This window comes from Pezoporus occidentalis, unplaced genomic scaffold (assembly GCF_034315485.1).
Source record: "Pezoporus occidentalis ecotype Australia unplaced genomic scaffold, CSIRO_AGI_Poc_V1 ctg59, whole genome shotgun sequence".
NCBI classification, from domain to species: domain Eukaryota; kingdom Metazoa; phylum Chordata; class Aves; order Psittaciformes; family Psittacidae; genus Pezoporus; species Pezoporus occidentalis.
The window spans coordinates 1,933,228-1,955,915 of NW_026915932.1; the positions used below are offsets into that span (position 1 = coordinate 1,933,228).

A 22,688-nucleotide genomic window follows, 5' to 3' on the forward strand; every position below is an offset into this window, starting at 1 on the left:
AGCAGGCTGCTGTTTAACTTCAAATTCCATGCCACTCATACAAGCTGTAAGTTTAGTCAGCTTAGTATCTCTGAAATAAAATATTTGCTGGCAGGAAAATGAAAGGTTATCTCATATTAAATGAATACATAGTGGTACGACCTGCTAGTGAAAATTCCAGCCAGATGACTAGTGTTACTCTTGCAATACCATTAAACAAATCCACAGTCATAAAGAGTTTCTCAGCGTATTTCAGACAGTAAAAATGCACGAGGAAAGATAACCTTGTGATAAAGGAACAGATCCTAAGGTTCTGACTTCTGTTCCTGGTTTTGTCACATATTGTCTGGGTGACCTTTACGAAAACAACTAACTCTTAGTGTGCCTCAACTCCTACTTTGCAAACTGGAGATAACAAAATATTCCCTTTTTTCATTAATATACAGGAATATCTTCAGTAGAGAAACTGTAACTGGCATGTTTAAGTAGTGGAGCCTCAAAGAAAGACTGAGATCTTCTGAGGTTTTAATAAAACTAACCTGCAAAAACAGTAAGAGAGCAGTCACTGTTTTCATCTGGGATGGAGGAGTTGCCAACTGTGGAAGTTAGTAAGCTGCTAAATGACTTTTTTTATTTGATGCATTCGCTAATGTCGGTGTTTCAGGCAGACTGATGCATTCTGCAGCTGAGGTGTTAGCTTCTGCCCTGCTCTCCTTGGTCCGAGAACCAGCCATCCTCCTCCTCCTCCTTTCCCTGCCCTCCCCTCAGGTCCTTTACTTCTGTCTCCTTCCTATGTCTCCTTTGCTCTATTTTCAAGACTGTCAAGGCTACAAGAGGTTCACATTTGAGAGCTTCTGACGCACTCAGAAGTCATAAAAAGAGGATGTCTGCCTTGTGCAGAGGAGCAGATAATCTTTCATTCTTCTGAGGACAGCAGTTTTGTAAGAACTTGCTTTAACACACCTTGACAACTACTGGGATCAACAAATCTGTGAGAGGGAAAAGCTGTTACCAAAAATATCTTGGAAAATCTGACTGGCATCTCTGTTTATTTATTTATTTAAGGAGGAGGAACAGAAAACCTAGCCAAATCCTTTGCTTACTTGAGAGACATGCTGTAGGAAAGAAAAGTTTCCAAAAATGAAGCTCTGTTGAAAGGCAGTACAACACCTCACAACTACAGCAAGTGGCAATAGGCACCCTGCAGGAAAACAAGCTTGTCTTGAATTCATGAATCGACAAACTGGTTTCTTATAATAATTATGAATCATCATAAACTTTAAACTTCTAACTCATTATATATTATTAACTGCTAATTCAGCTCTTCTCTTTCTTGTCTTTTGTCTCTTGGGAGAAATGGGAAGGTGTTTCAGAGTTTCCTTGGAACCTGTGCTTTACAGTTCATTACTTCAGTGCTATTCCCAGGAGCGTCTAGTTACCATCTCAAACAGGGTTATTACTCTAATTTAGACTGGTATTAACAATTCTGTTAATCCATCTATGCTGCAAAAAAAAATGTGTCCAGATAGTAACTGCACACATTGATATGGAAGGTTTTATAGCAGAAATATGCTTTCATATCTATTATTCTATTCTGAGCTTTCAAGGGCTGGGTAAAACTGTGGCTTTGTTATAGTCTTGAAGTAGGAAGTAAAATATTTACTAAGCAAAGGTAAGCCTTCCTGGGAATACATGTTGTTAATCAAACCTCACTCTCATGCCAGAGAATCAATGTCATAGAGCAGCTGAAGTTGTGTTTCAGTAAGTGCCAGGCATTATCAGGTTCATGAGGCCTTCTGTGGCCTCAGCAATGTCTACAGACTGTAGCATCATCTAAGTAAAATGTACAATCACAAGTAAACAAAAGCTATGTATTTTCTTTAGAGAACAATTACTTATAAGCTGAAGGTGGAGTCTGTAATTTTTGCATTTTAAAAGACTTGCCACAAGAGGTATGCTTACAAAAGACCATCCCCTGCCAATCAAATCAAGCAAGTAAAGAGTATTTTCCAATAATTTTACAGAAGAAGAAGCAAGACCTAGGACCCACATCTTACGTGAGTTTAAGCATCTGATCCCAAAAGTTTTGAAATTTAAGTGAGGTTTCTAAAAACCATAGAGGCACGCAACCTGAAGTGTTCTTAGGTTTAAGAATACATGTTTCTGATGAGAAAAAACTAGATACTTTCATTACCCATATTGCTTTGTAATGCTTTGATAGCACCAGTTGTTCATGGCACACATCCCTTGAAGGAACTGGAAAGTGTCTTGACTTTTTTGGATCTTGAACGAAAGAATATAACTCTTGCAAACAGCCTATTTAGATAAAGTTATTAAACTTAATTATAAGTGCTTATCCTGTCCTTTTGAAATGATCAGAGGCATAATCAACCCTCTAACCAAAAAAGAAAAACCCCAACAAAACATTGGAAAAAAAAAAAATTCCCACAAAACGTCATTGCTTCCCAGTAGCCATTTTTCAAAGTAACACACGAAAATAGAAAGAATTATTTGGACTAGGGAATATAAACTTCAATTACAACTAGGGCAACATTGTTTAGGCTGACATGAGCATGGCCATCTGTCTACAGATCAAGGAGGAGAAAGCTGGTCTACAGGCTAATGGACAGGTAATTTCTGTTACATCAAGGCAAAGATCAACCTCTTTCATATGATAATTATTAGTCTGTTCAGATAGTCCATAATACAACCCAAACAGGAAAAAACATTAGCTACAAGAAAGCATTGCTTGTTTAAAACTGCTAACACAATTAGTCAAATGTCTTCATGTCAAACCCCGTATGTATTTATCTGAATTTAAGTATTTCCATGAGGAAAAGTAGTTCCTACGGTATGCAACAAAATGCTAAGCTTCTTTTAAAGCTGGGTGAAAACAGAGTGGAAATGAAACTTGTTTATCTCATTATTACTGTGTGCTTCAACTGTATCATGTCACAGCCTTGCCCACCTGTATCAACACTTCTGTAATTGATTCCTAAAAGTCCTCATATGCTATGGCTTCCAGTTCCATTTAAATGCAGATGTGGACTAATGGAAGGGCTGCACATTTCTGAGCAGAAACTCAGGGAACATACTACTTGCCTATTCAGTGACCTGAATGCTTTTATTCTTTTCCTTAACAGCCTTTATTTTGTTGTGTGTATTTTTTTCTTTTAATTTAAACAACATGGTTTTTTTTCCATGCTCTGTTACAAGAGGAAGGGGGAAAAGAGCTAATTATATCTGAACTGAAGTGTAACCATGGCCCTATTAAATAGGTAGCTGTTATGGGCTATTGATCGCAGTTCACAGGAAAAGCTTGTCATGTAGTGTCAAGAGGTTAATGTAATTACAAGAGCGGGCAGCAGGATCAGCTGTGCCCTCGAATAGGCGAATAACTAAAAGCTGCTTTAGAGACACATAATGTTGTCAAAGCATAAATAATTCATCCCAGCATTCGAGAAGAAATTACTGCTCCGTTCCAGCGTATTATTCAGCCATTAAAATCCTCCCCTTATAAAGTCTTTTGATGTAGTCATATTTTTAGTTCTAAGAGCAGTTTTGGAGCATTCAGCTTTTATTAGGCCTTATATTGTGCAGTTTTCAAAGTAGTAAAAAGGATATGAAATAGACTTAAAATTTGTTTAATAACTGCATTGCGATTCAGATAAGAGGGAGAAAGCTGTGTGGATTTATGGAGTGCCTGTACAGTGCAAAAAGGAAGCCATGGCTTGATGTGATGGAATTTCTAACTCCCTTAAGCTGGCCAAAATTAAATGGGCTTCAGCTATTTACTAGCATTGATAGCTGCAGCAGTCTTCACAGCATTTGGTGACCCATTTCCTGAGAGCCAGCTAAGTAGGAGAGCCATGAGAAGTATCTGTGTGCCCAGCTATTTGCCTGTTTACATCCTCTCGACTCCAGCTCTTTGCTTGTCCTTATTAAAGTCTGTGGCAATTCAATATCGAATGGCTTCTACTCTTTGCACTTGTAGCCTGAACTGTCTTGCTGTTGGTTGCAACGTCTACAGTTGCCCATGTTTACTGTCAGGGATATGGTGTTAATTTATGTCAAATTGCAAAGAAAAAAAGACTCTATGTAATTGCTTCTCTACCAGGTTGCTGCTAGCCCCATGCAGATGGGTAGTTTTGTGGAATGACGGAAAAAGAAGGACAGGGTGTAACAAGAAACTGCTCTCTTCTCAACCTTGGCTTCCCCATACCAAGTTAATCTGATGCTCAGGCACTTGTGTTACTCAGCCAAAGCCTCCTAAACTGCCCACCAATTATAGCTCCTAAATGAAATTCCTATTTAAATTTTCAGGTAAGAGAAAGCTTTGGGGCCTCAGCCCATCTATTGACAAACTTGGGGTTGCTGTGAATTTGACCACACACATAAAAGAATAAAATGTAGAAAATGAATACCTCATTTTGATGTTGCTGTTTAATTTTTATTTTAATATTCAAGCAGAAAAACAATTGTTCGTTTGAGAATAGACTAAGCAGTTAAAAAATCTAAGCAGAATGGACGTGGCTTGACAGAGAAAACAGGCTTTCATTTCCAGCTGACCAAAAGGAAAGCTGCCCTTTACACACACCCCCAACCAACTTCTCCCCACCATAATTATTTGTCTTACTGTTCTGCTAGAGCCTAGTCCCCATTTTTCCCCTGCCCACAGACATGGCTAGAGGTAGAAAGCTGCAGCTGGAGATGTAAGCCTTACCCTCCCCTCTGCTAACAGCGCTTCTACAAGAACACTGCCAATACTATGCAGTCTATAGCAAGCTTTCAGATAATGATGGCTGTGGACCACTGTTCATTTCTTACAAAATGAACCGTCAGCCTCTATGCAATTGCATACAGGGTATACAATTACAGAAAACAATCACAGAATGAAATACTACCGCTCTCAGATACGATAGGGATTGGCAGCAATCTGACAAAGAAAGGAATAAACATTTAGTTATAAATGGAAAAAAAAGAAAGGGAAAAAAAAGAAAATAAAACAGAAACTAAAGATGAAGCTGAAAAGACCACAACTGCATGAAATGGAAGCTTAGAAACAATATCAGAGGAAAGGTTCATCAGCAGAAATAAAAACAGAAAAACAAAAAAATAGAGAAAACATGCAGAAAGTGAAAAGATACAGATTCTCCATTATCTTTTGCCTTATGAAAGACCTTGAAACACTACTATTCTGGCATAGCAGTTACTCTGATGGCTTATTTTCAAGAAGTGAAAACCAAAGTGAAGTCCTACCAAAATCTGATGTTCTAATTTTACATCAGCTTTTGAACAGCATATCCCCAAAGGTGGAACGTTTTGACAGTAGTACCTAAAGAGACTATATTTCTATGACAAAGAACTAGTTTTTACTCAGTAATTTCTTTACAAGAAGAAGAAAATAACAAAAACCAAAAAAACCCAACCCACAAACAGCCCAATCCAACCCAAAACCCACAGATTTGCAGAAAAAAAGACTCAGGGAAAGTAAGTTGCCCCTTATCATGAATATCCTCATCTTTGAGCCACATATATACTACTTTTCCATCTCTACTTCCTGTACACTAGTGTACAGATGTTTGCTGTATTGCAAGCAAATTTGTCTTGGCTTTGTGTGTATCTGTATGGTGTTGACAGGGGGATTTTGATGCTTCTTGAACTATTTCATTCAGAGCCTGAGTAACAAAGCCAAGTTTATTCCTAAGGGCAGTTGTGTTTAGTATCTTAAATTTACTGTATGAGTGAGATATTTGCGAATGTGTCAATATTCTGTATACACAGGTTACAGTTCCACATAGTTAAATAGAAGAGTAGACAATGTCTGAAACCACAAAACCAAGTTGCATTTAGGTTGCTATTCTGGCTTTCTGATGGTTCAGAAGCTGCAAACCATGGCAAAAATACAAAGGATACAAAAAATGGGAGCTTGATGCTGTTTTGAAGTTTTCCTGTCCCTTAGGGGTTTTATGGCTGTGGCAGCTCTGAAATCACGTCAGTGTGCCTAGGGACAAGCTAAAGGCCAATCCCATGTTGTCTCCATCAGGTGGAGATTTACACCAGTTTAGGACTGTACTTCTTGCCATTTCTGTCATTAAATCTCATCACCCCCAATCAGCTGGCCTGGTTCACACCTTACAGTGATGTCTGGCTTACTTGAACTTATCCTGTGATAAGCAAGGATCAACACTTGCTTCCTGCACATGCCATGTAATAAAAATGAGATTTATGCATGTGATCCTGTGTTTGGTTAACAGTAGCTCAGTTGTGTACCTGACTAGGCGAGAACACATTATTCGTTGCCATAGGTTCAAAGTAGGCTCAAACCCTTCTTAGACAAACAAGCTAAACCATGAGGTTTCCACCTGGGTTTGATTTAAAAATCTGACAATTCAGCAGTTTTGAATAATATCTGTCACAGAACGTAAACCATGGAAAGTAGACAGAGGCGTGTTCAGAAGTTTTTCAACAATTTTTCCAGAAAGCCCATTTCTAGTTCAGCAAGCAGTCTGAACCCCGTCCTTCCCACAGGGGAGTACTGGCTGAGCCAAGTACTTTTACTATTAAGAGATTCACTGGGTGACTGAATAAAATTGCATACAGGTTAAAAAACTTCCTTCTTTTGAAGACAATGATAAATCTCCCAGTGGGCCTGGGATTTAACGCGAGGATTAGAGCTGCTGTGAATCAATCCTCTACCAACTTTAGAGGAGTTAGGCCAATTAACACCAGCCAAGGGCACAGCCCTTTCATTCTACCCAGAAAGCAATAATATTCATTATTGTTTTTCCCAGCCAGCACTCTGCCATTCTTCTGCACCACAATTTCCCCTCCATCTCTCACCTATTCAGTTTCTTAGCTCTGACTCTTGACTTGCAGAGCCCTCTGAACCCTTAAAAATATTTGTTCTCTGAAAAGTAATACAAGAAAAATGCTTGGTTTTTTGCTTTGTCAGGAATTTGCTTTACTCATGTCCAATTATAACAAAGATAAAAAGTAATCTCCTCATCTTCAGCAAGGAAGGAGCTGAGGCTTTTAAAATATACAAATCTAGAGAAGTAACAGCCCCAAATCAGATGTGCAGGAGGGACGTATGCAATGCATTACAAACTTCTGCTCCCCATCTTGGGCCATGTCCAGGGATGTCTTGAGTCCACTGTCCACATTCTGAACTATTTAACATACAACATTATTCTCATTTTTAGATTATCTTTTGTTTTGATAATTAGTAAATACAGTCATGCATTTTTAATTCATCAGAACAAAACAAGCACTGTTAATTTGTGACTTCACTTTTCATTCTGACAACTCTAAATATGAGCAGATTCTCCTCTTTGAAAAACTTTGTAACATGCTTTTTTCCACATTTTTTTTTCTTACAAGTTTTTTCTCTGCTCTTTTTCTCTTTCTCTCTCTTGGTTTCCTCTTTGTTTCTCAGCCTGGCTGCAGCTCTGCCCCAGCCACCTCCTACTCTTAGACAAGCTTTTCAAAGCCTGGAGCCCAGACTGAAGCAAAGACAACCTCCTAACTCATCAGGGCTGCACAGATTTATACCTGCTTACAATGCTTGGTCTGAACTAAAGTGCTGCAAGACAAACTGCACTAGCTCTGTGCTATTTCACGCCAAGGAAACCCCAGCTGACTTCTAAAGCCATCTTTAAGGCTGCTTCACACTTCTGGAAATCTGGGTCATAGAATATTAACAGGGTTTTCAGTTTTGTGCATTTTTCTTTTAAATTACAGTTTCTTGCTGAGAAAGTTTGATTGATTCAGGCAACATAAAAAAAAAAACAAAACCCATACAACTCAGTTGCCCAGTCACACACTGAATTTAAAAAAGCAATGAATCAAAGAGGACAGTTCATGAGCTGAATGCTCAGCTATGCTCTTCAGCAAATCCATTAAAACAATCCAGTTTGGATTACAAAATGATATATAAACAAAAAGAGCAACACTGTAATACTGAATAGTATCTACAAATGAGGACACAGCTGAAATGCAGCTGCTTTAACTGGTTCCCCCTTGAACCAAAGCCCCAGAACACAATGCTGATGCCAAAAAGAAAAAGCTGCAAGATGAAACAATCCCACCAATACTGCCCTAGGTAAATACTCAACTGCAAGTCACCTTATCTGCAAGGATGAATTCTAGCTAATGCAGTTACATATGGAAGAGGCATGGGTTTCTTGCATAGGCTCAAACTTCACAATGAACACAATTTGTTCACAAATAAGACCTCCAGTTGCTCAATTTAAGATTCCATATGCTGTTCCTGCTGATAATGAGATATTAAAGATTATGGGATAAACCAACATGTCATTCTGATTCAAAAAGGTAAGCTTGTAAGTCCATGGAAATCCCTTTTTAATACAAGCAGAAAGGGCTTAGCATTAGCATAAGTTTGCTCGACAGTCAATAAAAATCAGAACAAGGGTCGATGAACAAAAGATTTATATTCCAGCAGGAAAATAAGAGTGTTACAGAAATCATCTAGTGACTTGTCCTGTGCTAGGAAGCTGTTTGGGTTACATAAATACTTGGAATTGCCTGGGCAGTCCTGTGTCTATTGACAATACCACATACAGCTTCTCAGTGACACAAAGGGGAAAATTCATCCTCAGAACACAGAGCCCACAAATAAGGATATGCATGATGTTGAACAACTGCTTTCTTTGTGAACAAAGAGAGGAAACATTCCAGCACCCGACAGCTCATTGTCTTTATTTCCTCAATAATTTAAGTAGAACGGCTTTTCATTTATTCTTGAATTATGTTTGTATCTGCATTAGATACTGTAGCGATGCTCTCTGGATGTATGTCATTATGACAAGCACAAGCCTCTCCAGTCCTGTAATGACAGCAGAGCTGCCAGGAAATCATAGTGCATTCAGGACTTGGGAAAATGGAAAATCCTCACCAGTGGCAATTTAAGAGTGAGGGATGAGGGAGGTTTAATGACAGCAGAGAAGAAAAAATGACATAAATGGGAGCTGGAGAATTGGAAATATGAATCACTTAGGACAAGCATAGGAAGACAGCAATAAAAAAACCCCAACCAACCCAACAATAAACAACAAAACAATAAACCAGGACTGTATCAGACAAACTTTGACCTGAGGTTGTCTTCGTCAAGAATGAGCACACTGAGGGACTGAAGATTCAAGCACAGGTGAAGAAACCCAGTACTGGCACAGCTGATAACACTATGTGGATTAGCTACCAGTTAATGCAATTTTCCAAATGAAAATGTGCAAGTTTCTGGAGAAAGGAGAATTTCAGGCAAAGCCTGCCAAGGATACCTAGTGATTCCACTGACAGTCCAGGCTAAGCCTTTGCTTTATTTATTGCTGTATCTGGTTTCTTTGGTTAACAAATACAAATCTGATCTCAGGCTTAGAACTGGCCATATTCACTTCTGGAACACAAACCAAGCCCATTCAGCTTTTCTTCCTGTGCTGTGAATCACAAAAGCTTATTTCAGCTCTCTCAGTGTTTGACAACAATTAACTTTGTGAGGACACCATATCAGTTTTCAACAAACTGCAAAACTATAACCTAAAAAAAAAATGACCCTGCTTCCAGTTAAAATACACACACACACACACAGAGAGTGATTCTGCAGGTGTTTCTGATTTAAGCCACACTTGTTTGTTGTTTGCTGCTTTCCCCAGCCCTTCAGTAAGCAAATGACCAACTAAAGATTTTACTATAGTACAAAACATAACCAACACTGAATCACCAGCCAAAGCCTTCAGATCTGGTGCTTCCCAGCTTCTGAGCCCAAGAACATTGTCCCTCAGGAGACCCCAAGACACACAGGACTCAGGTCCCTCCCTGGCTGAGCCTGGAAGCACACTGCAGTTGAGAAGGGTCCTTGCTGCTTCTACAGTTAATTCACATAGAGGCAAAATTTTTTTATCCTGATACCATAAGAACTCCCAGACCTGCCGCCCAGCACAAAGAGGAAAAACTTACCTTGTACCTGCAGGGAACTGCCTTCTTGTGAGCTCCTTTTCACCTTCCAAGCATTACTGGTTGACTGAGGAGTCAAGAGCATGGGAGCTCTGCAATTGTGGCTTGCAATTAAGAGATGCCCGGCAGCTAGGATACACCTTGGGTAATTTCCACAGCTGGCAAATGCTAGATGTATACTGACCACTGCTGGTTTTATCCACCTTGCAAAGGTCATGATGGAGACCACTAGGTGCATTTACCACAGACTGAAGCAAACATAAAGTAGTTGGAGTCAGAGTAGCAGAAAGATGCAATGGCAGCAGCGTATGTGTGTTCTTAACCAGACTACCCCTATGCATGGATAACAAGTGGCCCCAGAGAAAGAATTTTACCAACTAACTCCCATCATTTTAATGTCATCAGACCCACTCAAACTCTTCAAGTCAAGCTCAGAGACAGATTGGTGTTTTACTTATGTTCTTTCATAAGAATGAGGTTAGGGTTTCTGTTTGGTTTGAGTTTTGTATTAAAATGTTCCCAAGACATTTCTCACTGTTATTAAAGAGGCTGCACCAGGAAGAAGTCTGCATTTTACAGGGAAGTGATTGCTCCTCAGGTCTCTGCTCACTTGCAGCAAATATTCCTACAGCTTCAGTAGTATTTATTAAAATGTTCTCCATTGGTCTCATGAGAGCCCATCACCAGATATGCCTGAAAGCTGAGAGTGATGAATGAGTCCTGCTGAATGAGGGCTTGTACCTTTGTTTGGATCTGAGTCACCTTTTGACATGTTACTCTGTATCATACCAAAAGCATCCCTGTTTATTATGCACATTCGTTGCCAGCTGGAGTTGTCTTACTGTGTTGAAAATAAACAATAATGACATTAATAACTGGCCCTAGAACACACACTGGCAGCAGCCTTGCTGTGGAAATTGTACTTTGGCACTTGACAAGTTCATTTTCAGTTGTGCAAGTAAAAGCAGTTGCCAGTGAAGTAAAAACAACAGTAAAAACTGACATAGGTATTACAAAGCCTATCTGAATTGTGTCCTAAGGGTGGTCCTGGGACAGGCAAGCCCATGTACACAATGAGCTTATGGTCATGTCCTCCAGAGGATCTCCAGCTCTTGCACGCTGGCACACTTGGCATGTCAGTGCAATGCCAAATGTAACTTCAGCAGTCATTCTGCCAGAGACACGGGTGGATTGGAGGTGAGATGCTCAGCATGGCACCACGACAGGCAGCAAGAACAAAGCTGGTTTTGTGCACATGTGTGTATACAAGGCAACTTCATACACATGAAGATATAAACGGATTTCGTACTACCTTGCTAGGATGGAAGGAGGCTCTTTTTGAAACCTCCACTGCTGGGTGCTACCAGGCAATATCACAGGAACTTGTCACTGGTAAAAACTCCTCAAACACACTTCAAAGGATCCATCAACTTGTTCCTCCTACCATTTCACTTGTTACTAAGCAAGAGAAAAAAAAACACTCGTTCTAATCCAGCACAGCTCTCACACACCCATCTGTATATTTTGCTTATAATTCTCAATACTGTTGAATTCAAACACAGGTTTAACACATAACTTACAAGTTATTGCCAGAATTGAAACAGTTGTGTGGACTTCCTTGGGTTTCAGAATAGCTCCTTCATAGAAATGCCACAGTCAATCAATTAAGTAAGCTAAAAGTAATCAGTCACCCACGGTTGATTGGATTTAGCAGTTGGTGAATGCTTTTTGTTCCGGGATCAACTACACCCACTTTCAAAGCTGATTAAAAAAATTTTGATGATCTCTTTCACCTGTTCAGGATGACAAACCGGCTCCAAAACTAACCAGCTCCAAAGCTAATCGCCTCCAAAACCCTGGGGGAGTGGAAAGTAGCTCTCAGCAGGCTGTAGCCTGGTGTGAAGGCAAAAGCAGGTGGAAAGTGAGGCAACACCTGTGTAATAGAAGTTTCTAGACATCAGGTTTTGAAGCTGGTCACACTGAGGAAAACAGTATCCTTGGGCACAGGCAGAGCGGAGATGCTGCCTGCAAACATCCAGCAGCAGCCACTGGCCTGGGCCCCGCTCCCTGCCTCACCCAGCGCAGCAGGAGCTACCAGGAAAGTGCACGTGGTGTGGAACAGCATCATAGTGGGTGAATCTTGACGCAACAGCAACTGCTCTACTGATGCTGCTCTAAAAATAAGAACCAGCTTATTAAGCTGCTTTCCCTCTGTGAGGGATCAGCCCAGTCAGCAACTCATTTCATGTCATGAGGGGTCTGTTTAGGTTTCCATTTCTTTCTTCCATCTGTGGGTGCAAGAGATCAAAAATAGTTGAATGATACATGGATGTCCTGTCCTTTCAACAGCCTTAATGGCGCACTATGAGAGAGTCTGCAAGAATGACAAAAACAGGTCTCTGAGGACTTGTTGCAATCCTAACCATTTGGCCAAACAAAACCCATCTGCTGTCAGAATGTGAACCTGAAAACAAAGCCGACAAAGAGAAGTTCGAGGACTCTACAGAAACCTTCCTGTCTCTCCCTGGATACCATAATTTTGCATTGTTAAACATGTACTTCTAATATGAATAATGGTCACATAAAAAAAGAAGATATAATAGACAAAATGACCGCTTTGGAATACATTTTCCTGGTTAAAAAAAAAAAAAAATTACCTAAAGTTTCATGTAGCTAAGGACTAGATCCTTAAACTGATGCAAGTCAGGGTAGTCCCAGTGAAATCAGTTTATACCACCCATGGAAACAGATCAACTCATTTGTCCTTATTTTCTTATTGTCAATGTCACTTTGCCAGGCCTTTCACATCATGCTGCTTCAATCAATCCAGCAGCCTCTTTAAGTGAAGAAGAACATCATCAGTCCATTTTAACCCCATATTTTTTTCCAGAAGCATTTTTTTCCAAGGGATTTTTAGCCAATCTTTCAGAAAGGTGAACGTAAATGCTCTTTAATACTTGTCATATAGTGCAAATCTGCCAGCTGGAAGGGCTCAGGTAAGCTCTCAGGCACAGATTAATGAGGTAAGCACATACACCGAGCACTCCCTTGCTTCTCTGGGGATTCTCATGCTGAATTTTTAAATGTTGAGTTCCCTGGTGATCCCACTGACACACGGCAATGAGATGGCACCGAGCTCCACAGCATTCCTGAAAATCTGAGGCCAGAGCTTTTAAGGGACTTTTGGATTTAAACCCATTTAAGTCTCTATTTCTGATGCCCACCCAGCCCCCATATGTCTGTATTTTCAAAGCATATATGACCTGGCCAGCCACAGCTGCTGAACAGCCTAAACGCTGATACTGTCCTAGAACTGATGACCTTCCCTCAGCCTTCAAATGAGCAGGAGCTCAGAGAGCATCTCCCAGGATAAGGGACATGCATCAATCCCTTCTCTCACTGAAGGACCCTCATGTACCTTCGATCCTGCTCAGGGTGACAGAAGGCCCAAGTAGAAAGATAGTTTCTGGGAAAGCCACCTTCCCAGTGACAGTTTGTTGTGAGAGAACTGCTTATGAAGGCCACGAGAGGCAGGAAGGAAGAAGGGCCTGCAAGGGCAGAACCTGCCTCGGGCAGCTCTCATCGAGACTGGTTTAGGACAAGGTCTGCAGCAGGCTCGAAGGCAAGAGGCACCAGAGCAGCACAGCAAGTCCCTCAATAGCTTTCAAACCTCTCTTAGCTTACACAGCTTCTTGCTGTGATGGTTGGCTTCCGAAAAATTTCCCCTCCCCCGATGATGATGATGGAGATGTTTTGGGAGCTTCATCAGCAAGACACTTAATGCAAGGCTGAAAATCCAACTGCGAAGCAGGATCTCATTACGTGAGCTGCTGCACCCCTTGGTTAAGCAGCTCTAAAGCATCATTAAAATGTTGGCAGTAAGCATCTACCTGCACCTGTAATTGCCTAACAGCCCTGTATTGCCCGGCCCTGAGATCTTAGTTATTGACCCCATGGGAGGAAGGTTACCTGGGCAGAACTGGGAGGAAAGCAGGGCTCCTGATGGTGGTTTTGTTCTGCTGACCCACACTTCTTTTGTATTTTAAAAACAGCCTTCAAAAACTGAATGCCAGAATGCCTCAGCCCATTTAATTCATTACAAGAGTTTATGGAACAGAATCATGAGTAAATTCAAGAACACTATAAAAACAAGGATTTCATTATCTTTTGTTGGTCTGGTTACAGGCTAGTAATCCACAGCAGATTACTGGAATATAATTGCTCTCTATATAAATGTGTATAAAAGTAAGTTAATGTAGCTACTATCTCCATCCACCCATGGAGAATACATTTTACTAAGCTGATTGGAAAGGAATGCTTTAGGTTTTGTTTTTATTTTTTGAAGAAAATGTCTACATATTCATGTAACTTTCTTGGAGGCTCCTGTAAACAAAGAATTATGTTCAGGGCCATTGCCAGAAATAAGATATGTCAGAGGTCTGCAACCTATTCAACAGAGAATCAGTCAATGGCCCAAGGGTACTTCCTTGCAAGGGAAAGGGTAGAATAACTAAGGTCAAGGCCTCAAATGCAGCTCTAGTTTTAATCAAGTTGTTGATTTAGAGCATAACATGCTTTTATTTTTTTTCTTCCCAATTGTCAAAAACCATTTTGTTTTCCTTGACCTGTCTACAAGAGCCCCAATGTCTCTAGATAAATCATGTCTGCTCTTCACATTACTCCATGCGCAGCTCATGGGCAGCTATGCACGTTGCCACTGAGATGCAAATATATACGCTTTATACGTAAATAGATTTGCTTGCCTCATGCTCCTGTATATATGTGGAAAGAATAAGGGGCAGAGAGAGAACAAATGTCTTTTTGGTAAGGAAATATTTCAGTAAAATTCATATACTTGGAAGAAAATTAAACCACGGGGGTAGAACGTTTTGATGGAACGATTTCTTAGATTTGGGAGCTAAAAGGGAAAAAGAGCAGTCAGGAAGAGGAGGCAGAGTACCCACGTGTTCAGTCCTCACTGAACATTTTGAAATGGTATTTTTGTAAAATGATTTAAAGGTTTTCCTTGCATTTTGTAATAAAACTAAAGAATTTGTAAAACTTCTTTGAGTGTGTGAAATGGAATCTGTTTTGCCAGCTATGACATGTTCTCTCTTAATACACTAACTGGCTGAATACAGGCACCAGAGAAACACCCAGTGGGGCTGGCTTGCTCTCCCAGGTACAAAAGGACACAGCGGACTTGCTTTTCAATTGCAATAACTCAGTGCCATTGGGACTTTCTTGGGACCAGCACTGTATGATATAGTTCCCTTGGCATCATTGGAATCTTTCCAAGAATTTGGTTCAAAGTATTTTCCAAATAGACAAGTCAAAAGCTTCTGAAAATTTCTAGAGGAGCCACCATCCTTCCTGTGGTACCTGTGAACCATGGACATGTGTAATTTACATAGTTAAAGTGCCAAAAAGCCTGTACATCCTAAACTAAGCAGCAGTATTGTAAAGAAGTGACAGTTCAGGACATTACACTCTTGGCACTCAGGATACGCAGCACGTGTCCATACATCTGCTGCCATTACACAGCAATATCCTTTACGCAATATCTACTCACTTGTCTCTGGCTTGAAGCCCTCATCACAGAAACTTTCCCTCTCCATTTTCTGCTGCTCCCAACACCCTCACACCTCTGGGTTACATTTTGTCCCTCAGTTTCTCACTTCCCTCTCTCCTGCTCCTTTTACCCTCTCTGGTTGTGAGCCTCCAACACGAGCCCGCTGAATCATGCAGACGTAGGCCACAGAGCAACAAGTGCAGTAACTCAGCAGCAAGGTCACAGCGCCCCAATAGAGGCAAAACCCTGGCCCAAAGGAAGCTTTGAAAACTGGATTTCTGCTGAGGTGAAGTCTGGCCCCAGGCAAGGTCCAGACAGCAGGAGACAGGACGGAAACTATTCCCAGCTGGCCCTAGGCATGCCAGTGAAACAACATTATAATCCTGCATTTTTTTCTCAGGCATAGTGCCCATGGATGCTACTTGGTCTCCAAGGAAGAAGCACTGATATCATTCACAAGGTGAGCCTGACGGCAGCATCCTTCCCACATTACAAATACTCGGCATACAAAACAATCCAGATGGTAACAAGCAAAAGTAATGTGCTTTAATGTAAGCTCAGGAGTTACAAAGTTTAAATGTTCTTTGGGAATGTGTTCCTGTGAAATCTGAAGAGAATTAATCCCTTTGGGGCAAACACCAGGATTATTACTCCAAGTTCTGAACTTGTATCTGTTCTTGATAAACACTAAAGAGTGCAGTAACCAGAAATAGTCCGTTTCAGGTTTGTACAGCAACTACTTTATTATTTTCAAATGCAAATGTTTGCATTGTTTGCTATTTTACAATTTTACAAACTAGGTATAAAAGACCATAAATAAATGACATAAGTTATGTGTACCTAAAAGTCATGGAGGGGGGAGGGGAAATTACAAATTAAAACAAAATAGAAAAATCTATATATCTAACCCAGAGATCGTTCAAATGCACGAACAAAGAAATGCTGTTAGATTTTTTCAGTATGAACTAAATTATAATATGCCTCATACATTCTAATTATAACCACAGTCCTTGCATATTCCAACATACTTGCAGTGATACAAAAAAATAAATGCACTCTCTTTTTATTTGTCTGATTAGTATTTCAGATTTTTTTTTTCTGGTTATGAAAATGTCACATAAAAGAAAAATACTGCTTTTTAAGTCCCGTTTACTGGTGACTTACCAGCCTCTTGTATTTTATACATATATATTTTTAATACATAAGATCCATCACAAAATTAGTACAGCAAGAAACCTGGACAAACATCAACCAGTGGTGTGCAAGCAGGACAATTTCTGAACAAACAGAGGCTTCTCGTGCGAGACAGTCCTGGTGCTGACCTGTCCTCTCCCCAGGGGAAGCAGTGCCATGGCACTCACTTTCCTTTTCTCCCCAGCTCCCTCTGGAGCAGTCTGTTGTGGGCCATGCTGAGTGGCACAGCTGGCACTTCCTGGCACCCGGACCAAGCCCGGGCTCTGCCCTTTTATGACCCTGCAGGCACAGCTACGGTTAACAGTGAGCTTGGAGGGCCCATGAGGAGGGAAAACAGGAGAAAGTTGGAGCGACTTTGGGACATCACTTTACGGCTCTGGTCAAGGCTGCACTCGCTTTTAATATAGCGGATCCAGCCTCCCCCATGTCTGCTGGAGTGAAACCCTGCCCCATGGCAGTTGGCTGTGCTGCACCGGGTACCATGGCAGATGCTAGCTCCCCATGGCCAGGAAGCAAGTGGGGAGCATCACCTGCCCTGCTCCAAATCCCTAGTGGCTGTAATGTTCCCTGGCCTCTGGGGCACAGCTCTTCTCAAACTGACAGTGAATTCTCCAAACACAGAAAGCTTTCCTAGGTAGTACCAGTAAACTGCAGCACTGCTCCTCAGGCCATGAAAGAAAGAGTGCCTTCTACTGCACTTCACCATCTCTTCATCACCCGCAAGAGGAACAGGACACATTTCACAACTCTCTTGCTAACTACTGTAACCTTAAAAGTCTTGTTGCATTATTGTTCTTTAACTTCGCTGAGAGCAAATGAATCGTTTTGATTATTACGTGAGAAGTTTTCACAGCTTGCACACAGAGCAAGGTGCTTCTGTGAACTGAAGAATTGCATATATTTGTTTGCATTCAACAAGTCTTTAAAATCCTATTTTTGCAGATAAAAAAGGCTACTTAAGAGTTCGGTTCAGGGTTACCAGTGGATGGATATGCAGGTGTTGCCTCCATCACCTTGCCATTGAGAAACTGGTCATTTTTGATCATGAATCTGATCTGGGCATTAAATACAAATAACACTTCAGAATATCTTTAGCACCCTTATGGAGCCCATAATTTGTAACTCCAAAACTAACTTGAAATTGCCCATTTCAGGCTGTAGAACTACTCATTAAGGTGAGTGTGGCAGCTAAAAAATACACTTGTAGATAGAGAAATTTAAACATCTTTTTACTGTGTGTGTTCTCACTACCATGGCAGACACGAGCTATGGGCCTGCTCTCTTATGACAGGGGACTCCTGCGCCTCCAGAGATGCTGTCGGCACATTCACAGGCAGTTCTACACAGGAGGTGACTCGCACACAAACACACGCACACAAGCACACAAACGCACCTTTCAGAGGAGATACTAATTCATTATCCATTCAAGGAAAAAAAATATATTTATATCACTGCAATGGCACATTTTGTGTAAAATGTCACTTCAGTAATGGATATGGGCAGCTCACAGGAACTGGGTTCTTTGCTGCTGCACCTAGTCTGGTGTCCACGGTAAGATGTGTAGTGCTCCGTCATCTGCATCCATCCGTGATGCAGCAGTGACAGCCAGGTGGATGAGGAGAGAAAATAACAAAATATATAAATAAAACCAAAGGTAGGAAGAGAAAGCAAAAGGGGAGGGAAAAAAAAAACAACAAACATCCAGAAGTCTGCAGGGCTTTGACACAGTACATTCCTCAAGTGACAACTGGGTGCTGAGTCTTAATGAGTTAGTTAGCTCCCAATGAAGAAAAAACCCTGGAGTGGGTGGCACATGAAAAAAAAAAGAGAAAGTAAAAGTCAAGCTCTCTTCAGCGACTGGTGACTGTTCAGCATGTGCTCTCCAGAATCAGTGCTACGGAAGACGCAAAACTGTAGATCCAGAAGGCTAGTCTATGTTCCTCCGTGGTCAATATGATCAATAGGATGAGCTATAAGGACGTGAAAGCAAAATCTAATTGCCCTGCACAAAAAGAAAACACAAATATATTAAACAACATGCAACAAGGTAGATGGACAGACCTGCCTGAATGCCTCCTCTTAGATTTCCCAGATTGAAGCACTGCTGTTCCTTGGCTACTGCAATTGCTGATTCACATCAAAGTTAAAGAGCTGAAATCTCTGCCCTGGTGAAGAGGTGACCTGGCAGCAGATTCATGGAATAAAACCTCTTCCTATAAAGGGGACAAGGATTTCCTAAAGGACAAAGTATCAAGAAATGCAATTCTCACAGGAAAGGGTGGCGGAAAGGCAAATGCAGGTGGATGCAGAGCATTGCCACACTGGCTAGTTCACCCATCTTGGGCAAGCGAGACAAATACAGCCAGCAGTTCTCAGGTGGTGAGAACCTTTTGCCTTCCTTGTCCCTTTTCTTTCCCTCACACTGTTTCAAAGTCCTCCTTCCATGGTGCCACATATTTTGTTTTAATCTGCTCTCCTCCAGCTAAAATCACATTGAAGTGGATGCCCCCTCATTGGCTGTGTTTTATCACAGGGAACACAACCATCAATGGCAGTTGTGAAAACCCAGCATCTCAGCTGCTTTCACAGTTTTCATTCTATAGGGACACAGTTTTCCATTTTGTGTGGAAAATATTGGAGTGTTTTGAATTCCAGTTACTGAACTCCAAGAAAGCAATTTTACAATCTGGCCAGAAAATCGGGTGTATTTTGTTTTTACATAAAACCAAAATCTCAACAGAATGCAACAGATTTACAGCAAGAGGAAACTGAAACTATCTCTGCACTTAAGAAGCAACAGAATTTCTGTTGCTGGAAGTAAAAGTGTCAGGTCTTTAAAACAAGTAACCAGTTCTCACCTTGCCTGGCAAAATGACATTAAAACATGCTGGTTTAAGTAGTTTTTTAAGGTTCCTTTTTTTTTTTTCTTTGAAATTGAAAAGCTTTCACAAGTAATACTGCAGAACCGTTTTTACTAAGCTGTCATGGCTTGACAGGATGCAAATTTAGCATCCCATATTCTGAACAAGTTGTTCTCTGAGAAATTTCGGGGTGAGGGAGAGTTAGTGTTTGAAATCAGCAAGTTATTGTTCAAACTGACAAAAAGCGATGTGAGTGACGATATAGTAAGTGTGACTTGTCCAAGTGAGTGAGCTGTTTTGGATCTAGAATAAATGCAATCATTGAAAAACCTTGACATACAAAGTTACTAAATCATTTCTGAATTCGCTGTCAGGTGCAGAGTGGGACAAAACTATTACAGACCAAAGAACCAGCCTTAGAGCCATCAAAACAAATCTCACCTTTCTGACATTGCGCCTGGCACAGCTAAAATAGTGTTTATTCTAGAGGATGTGTCATTAAAATCCTCCACCTACCCAGTACAAGTGGGCCTGATTCTGTCTCTTTTCTAAGGTCATCTCAGCACTTGAAAGGACTTTAAAAGGAATCTAATCTATATACTCTGTTCAAAAAGAGTTATAAAATCTTTAATATAAATAAAATTCAAGCTTAAATGTGTTCAGACCTTTACCAGATAAAGCTTTATCCTGAGTGACCTAATGAGGACAACCACATTCCTATAGCGGTCACCTCCACCTAACAACCTAGGAGATGCTTTCACTCATGCAACTTTCCATCTGCTTCTGGTAGGAGTTGGAGGGCAGCTTTTCAAGCAGGTCATGCTCCATCCTGTTTGCCATACTTAAGACCTTAGAGTTGCAGCCTAACCTGGCACTCACACCCACAATTGCCTTGATAATCCAACGTATGGGGATGATTTCAAAAGTGAATTTGATTCCCACAGCTGGTGAGACTGCATCACCGTATGTGAAGCATAACACTGCTGCTTAACATAGCACTATCACCATGCCCAACACCCAAACTATGCAAAACCAGGAAGGCTGCATGCATAACCCTGTTTCTTTCTGCTCTCCCTCCCATAAAACCACTGACACAGCAACTGAGACTGATTTTTCATAACATAAATACTGGCTCTACTGTTTTTCACGAGAGGGCAGGAAAGTCCTTGGATCTTTGGCGCATTTATGAATATCTCTACTTTACAAGGTTATTCTTACTTTCTATACAATCTATATGCATGGGATTTTCCACCCAAAAAATATGAGCATCCCTGCTGCTTTTAGCGCAAAGTGGGATCAAGCTCTTAGCACTGAACTGAGTGAGCCCCAAGATGCACTCCTACACCTTGTCTGCACATCCTAACACACAACAGCTTGAAAGCAAAACCAGGTTTTGAAACAGTGCAATTTTCACTGTCATCAAATAGAGCAAACAATGGGAAACACTAAGCAATTAGTCTGGGAAACCAGCACAGGTTCATACAAACTAGTTGGGTACCCTAAATAATACATACCAAAGCACTTTTTCTTTTTTTTTTTTCTAACCCAACAGTGATGAAATCCTAGCACAGTTTAAGAAATAAAGCACCACGAACATGTTGTACACTGTACTTCCACTGACCTTCTTCAAGTGGCAACGAGAATTGCTTCTTGAAAGAGGAAAAAAAGTCTGAAAGCTCCACAGCCACGATTGTCACAGCTGACTACTGGCAAGATGTTCACAAAAAGTCTCTAAGTGGCAGGCTTCAGCACAGCACAACAGCCAATAAACTCCCCAAAAGTCCAGTTTTGCCCAGTAATCCACGAGATGGGTCATATCATGTCTCAAGCCCATAAATGAGTAGATCACTAATCGGCAGGCACTGATTAGCCCAATGATACTCTCACTGAGGTTTCTGCAAGGTATTAGTGACGCATCAAGTCTGCAAAAAATATCCAAGGGCAGAGTCTTCATTCCAGTGAAAGATGCACAACGGTGGTTTCACCCACAAATAAAACACTATGGTTGTAATCCTACGGGTCATAGGGAGAAAGAAAATAATTTCAGTTTTGTTTTTTAAGCACAGTATCTGGCAGCAAACATAGCATCAAAACTTGAATGTGACTTTATATTTATATAGATACATGTATTTTACATATCGTTGATCAACAGAGAAGTATGTTCCAAGAAACAATTTGTTCCAGGTCTCGTTTAAAATGACGGCTTGTCATTTCTGGAGGCTCCCCTCCCAACACACACGGTCGGTTTCCACAATCTGTACATCAAGCAATACTGCAGATCTTTATTTCGAAGGGCGAGGAGACGAAGTAAAAAAAGTGCAGTTCTTCAATTAAAGTGCATGGATGAGGTAAACTAATTTCAAGAGTTTTGAGTTTATTCAGTACTGGCTCAGACGGGGACCATCCTGCCGTGCATCTGCTGCATTTGGGTGCGCATTGCTTGAACACTGCTCAATATCTTGTTCTGGTGCGTGATGGCAGTGATCCCAATCCTCGCCAGGTCACTGTGGAAAGCAAGAGAAGTAGGGGGCTGAGAACTGTGGATAAGATGCTGGTGCAGAGAAGAATATTAAGAGTCAACCACAAGCAACACAGCAAAAGCAAGGCAGATGTACAGAAATGTTTAATTAAATAAGTGAGGGCATTATGGAGGCATTTTAAAGTTATTCTCCATCCAAATGAAAGGCATTCCATTCCTTTAATGAGTGTAATGATATGCAGCACAAAGGAAAAGAGGTTGATTAAATCCAGATTTACCAGTTTTTTTATTATATCATTGAGTACTTACTCCTGGTTCATATGCACCACAGCCTCTAGGGTGGTATAGCCAGCAGCTGTGAAGTTATCCTTGTATCGCTCCATTTTAATGGCTTGGAGCCAGTCACTGACAGAAACAACCGCTGAGAACTCAGGGGAGCTGGGATCCAGCAGGGCTGTGTTAGGTCTGGATGCCAAACAGTGAAAGGACAGAGAAATGGTGTCAACTGGATCATGAATCGCAAAAAAAGAGCTTGGTTTCTGAAACAATTATCCTCAATGATTAGAGAAAGTAAGGACAAGACATTGTGCTCAGTGAAACTGGTGGTTCTCTGAACAGCAATGTACATCAA

At 40.9% G+C, this 22,688-nt stretch overlaps 1 protein-coding gene across 2 annotated transcripts in view; it reads right to left on the reverse strand.

Annotated features, from left to right (window-relative positions):
• Positions 1 to 16,986: 16,986 nt before the first annotated feature.
• Positions 16,987 to 22,688, reverse strand: part of EPHA4 (EPH receptor A4) — a 225,445-nt gene continuing 219,743 nt past the window's right edge. For both annotated transcript variants that reach the window (XM_062638850.1, XM_062638849.1), the window contains exons 16-18: positions 22,367 to 22,522; positions 21,200 to 22,082; positions 16,987 to 18,719 (exon numbers count right to left, since the gene is read on the reverse strand). In XM_062638850.1, coding sequence (XP_062494834.1) covers positions 21,968 to 22,082; positions 22,367 to 22,522 — 271 coding nt within the window. In that variant the 3' untranslated portion in view covers positions 16,987 to 18,719; positions 21,200 to 21,967. The remainder of the gene's footprint in view (positions 18,720 to 21,199; positions 22,083 to 22,366; positions 22,523 to 22,688) is intronic.